Consider the following 4,833-nt stretch of genomic DNA (forward strand, 5'->3'; position numbering starts at 1 on the left):
AACCGGGGCCGAGCTTGAAATGCTCAAGTTGTAGTTTAAATCCTGTGACCACCTGCAGGAGTCCTGGGAAGGGGTGGCTGCTGTGGGGTGGGGAAGGTGCTCTGGGTCTGGGCGCTCCCTCCTGCTCTGTGGGTCATTTTGTTGGGATTTTTTAAAGTATTATTATCATCATCCTTAGCTGCCTTGGGTGCCACTTGGCTGCGGTTTGCGGTGTCCCTGTCCCCGACACCCGCCCTGCAGCCGGTGCTGCACCCGCCGCACCCGCCGCTGCCCGGGACCGCCCGGCAACGGCCCCGCGCGAGCCCGGGGACAGCCGGGAACGGTGAGGGCAGACCGGGGATCGGCCGGGAACGGTGAGGGCAGACCGGGGATCGGCCGGGAACGGTGAGGGGGACAGCGGGGCCACGGTCGGTCCTGAGCGGGGGACAGCGCGGGATCGGCGCCAGCCCGGGCTGTGAGGGGAGCACGGCCCGGACCGGCCCTGAGGGGGGGCGAGCGGGGCCGGGACCGGCCCTGGGGCGGGGAGAGAGCGGGGCCGGGACCGACTCTGAGGGGGGAGAGAAGGGGTCGGGACCGGCCCGGGCTGTGAGGGGAGAGAAGGGGTCGGGACCGGTCCTGAGGTGGGGAGCGGAGCAGGGTCGGCCTCGAGAGAGAGGCTCGGAGGTGCCGAGTGCCCTCCCGGCCCCCTCCACCGCTGTGCCCCGCGGCCCTTCGTGCCCTCCCTCCGCGCTTCCTTCCCTTGGGGAATGCCTGGTCTGCGCTTCCCCGTCAGCCGGTGGTGTCGGTGGCCGTGCCCGAGGGGGCTGCGGGTACGGGGGGTATCCCACAGGGGGTATCCCACAGACGGGGACCCCGCCCCAGAACTGCACCTGACCGTGGGGCTGGGCACCTGCAGCCCCCTCGGGACCCGCTCTGGGTCTGTGGAGCGGGCCCTGCAGTTCCTGCCCGTTGTGCAGGATGTGCTGGGTAACAAGGGAGATGGCTGCAAACTCTGCCGTCCCTGCAAAGCCTTGGAGTGCCCCGGGATCACAGCCCTGGGCTCAGCCTGCAGCTGTAGCACGGCAGAATCAGTCACATCATCAGCCATTTTGTCCAAGCTCAGTGCTGTGAGCAGCTCCTTGTCCCTGGGAGCAGCTCCGTTCCCCAGGGAGGGGCCGGTGCACAGGGCTTTCCCCTGACCTGGGGCAGAGGAACGGCACCGATCACCTGTCCTTATGCTCCCCATCGTGAGGACACGTGTCTGTGTTAGGCCAGGTGCCAGGTTACCGTTTGCCGCTGCTTTTCTCTTGAAGAGCTCTGCAGTTTGTGGCTGCAGCTCCATTTCGGGCATACTTCCACGAATAAACAGATAAATCTTCCACCCCCGTGCAGTCACCTGCTGAGCGAGATGGCCTCGCTGAGCGTAAAGCCGGGCCAGCGGTTCACCCTGCCGGACTGGCAGAACAACGCCCACCGCATCTCGGCCGATGCCGAACACCAGCGTTCTACTTCCCACCAAATCCGGCAGGAAGCACGAGCTCTCCGCAACGACACCGGCAACCAGGTGCGCCTTCTGGCAGGGGGGCTGCTCCCAGGTTTGTCGGGATAGCGGGCTCAAGAGCATGGGAGAGTGTCTGGATCTGGGTGTATGGACCCGTACAGAAACTGCTAAATATGTGCATTTGTGTCCTGTAAATCTGCTTGCAGTGATGTGTCTGTACTGTCAGGAAATCCTCATGTGATTCTCATGTCTGTCGCAACTTGTGTTGTTCTCTGTGCTCTCCGTTTGTGTAAATGGCTGTTAGACCAAATGGCAACGTGTTGTGCTCCTGTGTAGGGTCAGTCAGTCCAAAAACAAGGCGAGGCTTCAGCAAGATTCATAAATGCCATTTTGAAAAGAGTAACGGCATTTCTCTCTAATTGCAGGCGAAATGGGATGAGTGTGACACCCGAACCCGCCTGAAGGATCGTATTACCAGCGTGGACAGATGGAGAGAGGTCCTGGCCAGATGCCTCACAGACATAGACTTGGAAATCGATGCCTTAACCAAAGTATGTTGGGAAAACAGATGGCTGGAAATCAACTTACACTCTCAATGTGGGATGTGAAATAATTGAGGCTTGTTTTGTGCAATGGGCAAGCCCATCTGGATTTCAAGGAGGCCTTTTCACTAGATATATTTTTATATATATATATATATATGTATATTTTATACTGGGATCCATAGCTGATGGAATGACTTCCTGGAAGACAAACCACTGTGTGTTCTTGGCTGAGCCAAACCATGATATGGAGCCATGCACTGCATGCTCCTGTTTGGGTTTCTGGGTGGTTTTTTTGTTGTTTGGGCTTTTTTTAGAGCTCTGAAGGAAAATGCAAAATATGTTAACACCATCCCTCAAAAATGTTTGGTTTTAACTAGAGAATAGCAATGGGACATCTCTGATGCTGTGAGTTCTAAACCTGCTGCTCCTTGAGTTGTTTGTCCCCAGCAAGGTGTGATTCCCAATGGCAGTGGCAGGTGTAGAGGACTAAGATGTTTGGCTCTGGCAATTTTTATTCCAGACCTGCTAAAAGGTTTCAGAACTGCAAAGATGGGCAGTGTGAGCCCCTCTTAATGAGGGTATGGGTGGGTTCCCCTTCCTTTCTTCCTCCCATTCCTAAAGGCTCCCCCCACACACCTGGCTGACTGCTTCTTCCAGGTGAAGGAGGCAGCAGAAGATGCCCTCCAGGCAAAGAACTTGTGTTTGGATGTTGCCATCGAGTGCCTGACGTTCCGCGAGAGCCGCCGCGACATCGACGTGGTGAGGGACCCTGTGGAGGAGGAGCTGCACAGGGAGGTGAAGGTGATCGAGAAAGCCAAGAAGGAGCTGCAGCAGCGAGTGGACGAAGCCTTCACACAGCTCTGGTGAGGAGTGACAGCTTTTGGCCAAACTCTGCCCTCCTTGCTTGGCCCCAGATATTTAACGTGCCTCTAATGCCACGCTGAGACGGGCAGGCAGGGAACCACACAGGAGCCTTGGATGGTTATTGTCAAGGTCTGGGGATTGGCAAGGGAGAGTGTGTCAAGGGAGACTTCACAAGCACCCTCGGGAAATTTTGGCCCAGACAGATCTCTTGTGCCACCTGCCTTGGTTCGGGAATCAGCAGCTGGGAGGTGTTAAAGGTCCCAGGCCCTAATCCTCCATGGGAATCCTTTGCAGCTCCATTTTCCAGGGCGATGCCAGTGCAGGCAGTGCTGGGGGGGCAGGCTCAGTTCCCAGTGGGGTGGGAGGTCATCCCTCATTTCAGAGATGACTGGCATGGTGATGAAGCTTCGGGAATTGAGAGCTGCCACTCCCCTTGGCCTGCTGCCACTGACTCCAGCCCTGCTCTCCGCAGCCTCCTGAAGGAAGCTCGGCAGCAGCTGAACTGTGACCACCGGCACAAGGTGGAGGCGTTGGATCTGGATCGGCAGTGCTTGTCCTTCAACGTCACCTCCGGCAACATCTCCTTCAAGGTCAACCCAACGCGGATCCCAGACGGGTAAGGAAAGAACCTGCCCTTGTGTGGCCAAATCCGTGCCTGGAAGAGCCCTGAGACGCTTTTTCCTTCTGTGCTGTATCCTGGTTTGATGGGTACAGCTTTGGAGAGAGCTCAGAACAGGATTTGGCTCTGGGATTTGCTGTGGAATGGTGAAGCCACAGACTTGTGGGAGCTAGCTAATTTGTCACCACAAACCCAGGCCAGCTGCTGGGCCTCCTGCCTGGCTGTAGGTGACACTCAGTGGTGTGGTGTCACCCCTGGCACAGCTCATGGGGGAGCTGCTGCACATTTTCACTTGGCATTCCCTTCTATGGCTTGGATGTGCCCCTGGTGGAGCAGCTGTTGGGCTCAGTGGGGTTCAGTCTCTGAGGAGGTGAGGCAGGACGTGACCTCCAGATTTCTGGAATCGTTTTGTGCTGCACAAAGCCATCCTCGTCTGCAGCAGGTAGTTCCTTTGAGCTGTCTTGCAAACACTCAGTTTATTTTCTTAACTGATTTGTTGACAGAACAACTGCACTTCGTGAGTGGGAACTGAACAGCCAGTGCAACAAGGATCGTGCTGATGCAGAAATGAAAGCCTCGATTGACCTCCGAGGAGCCATCATGCTCACCATTGCCCAGGTAATGCTCCCTCGGCTGTAGATCCGTGGTGCTGTCCTGGATCCAGTGTGGGAGACTGGCAGGCATGTCTCTGGGTCTGTCTGGGAGCAGCTGCCCTCCTGGTATAAGAGAGGAGCTTGGCTGTGCTGTGGAGCATGCAGCAGTGTCAGCAAGCTGGAGGGCATGTACCTGTCCACCGATCCCTGCCTTCTGGCTACCGGGGGAGGGTGACCTGCACACCTATGGCAGTGGCCAAACCCAGCTGGTTTTGCTCCTGGGCTTGCCCCAACCTCCCAGGCACAGCTGGGGGGCACAGACACCTTGTAGCCACGTGTGACTGGAGCCTGTTCCCTCCCCAGACAAACAATGAGCTGGATGCTCAGCGGATAGCTACGGAGTTTGCCTTGAGGAAGAGGATTAGAGACATGGAAGGAGCCCTTAGTGAACTGAGATGGCAAGAGAAGAATGTAAGTGGTATTTCTTTGGTCATCCACCACAGCCCTGGCTGGGAATGGAATCCAAAAGGCTGTTGGTTACATGGAAAGCAGCTTGTGGAAGCAGAGGGTTCAGTTCTCAGAAATCCTCAGAAACCCATCCCTAGCACAGTGAAATCCCCAGAGCCATGGGGGCTGTGTCCCAGTCTGTCTCCTGGGCCGTCCCTCATGACACACCTTTATCTCCTCAGACCTTGGAGGAAATTGCTGAGATGGAGGAGGAAATCCGGCAGC

At 57.0% G+C, this 4,833-nt stretch overlaps 1 protein-coding gene across 1 annotated transcript in view; it reads left to right on the forward strand.

Moving 5' to 3' along the window:
- The first annotated feature begins 266 nt into the window (after positions 1–266).
- TEKT2 (tektin 2) overlaps positions 267–4,833 on the forward strand; it is a 5,542-nt gene continuing 975 nt past the window's right edge. The window contains exons 1-8 of the mRNA XM_017828254.1: positions 267–322; positions 1,372–1,543; positions 1,906–2,031; positions 2,683–2,888; positions 3,362–3,505; positions 4,012–4,126; positions 4,465–4,572; positions 4,791–4,828. Coding sequence (XP_017683743.1) covers positions 1,388–1,543; positions 1,906–2,031; positions 2,683–2,888; positions 3,362–3,505; positions 4,012–4,126; positions 4,465–4,572; positions 4,791–4,828 — 893 coding nt within the window. The 5' untranslated portion in view covers positions 267–322; positions 1,372–1,387. The remainder of the gene's footprint in view (positions 323–1,371; positions 1,544–1,905; positions 2,032–2,682; positions 2,889–3,361; positions 3,506–4,011; positions 4,127–4,464; positions 4,573–4,790; positions 4,829–4,833) is intronic.

Source organism: Lepidothrix coronata, unplaced genomic scaffold, assembly GCF_001604755.1.
Source record: "Lepidothrix coronata isolate B3197 unplaced genomic scaffold, Lepidothrix_coronata-1.0 Scaffold147, whole genome shotgun sequence".
In the NCBI taxonomy this organism is placed as follows: Eukaryota; Metazoa; Chordata; class Aves; order Passeriformes; family Pipridae; genus Lepidothrix; species Lepidothrix coronata.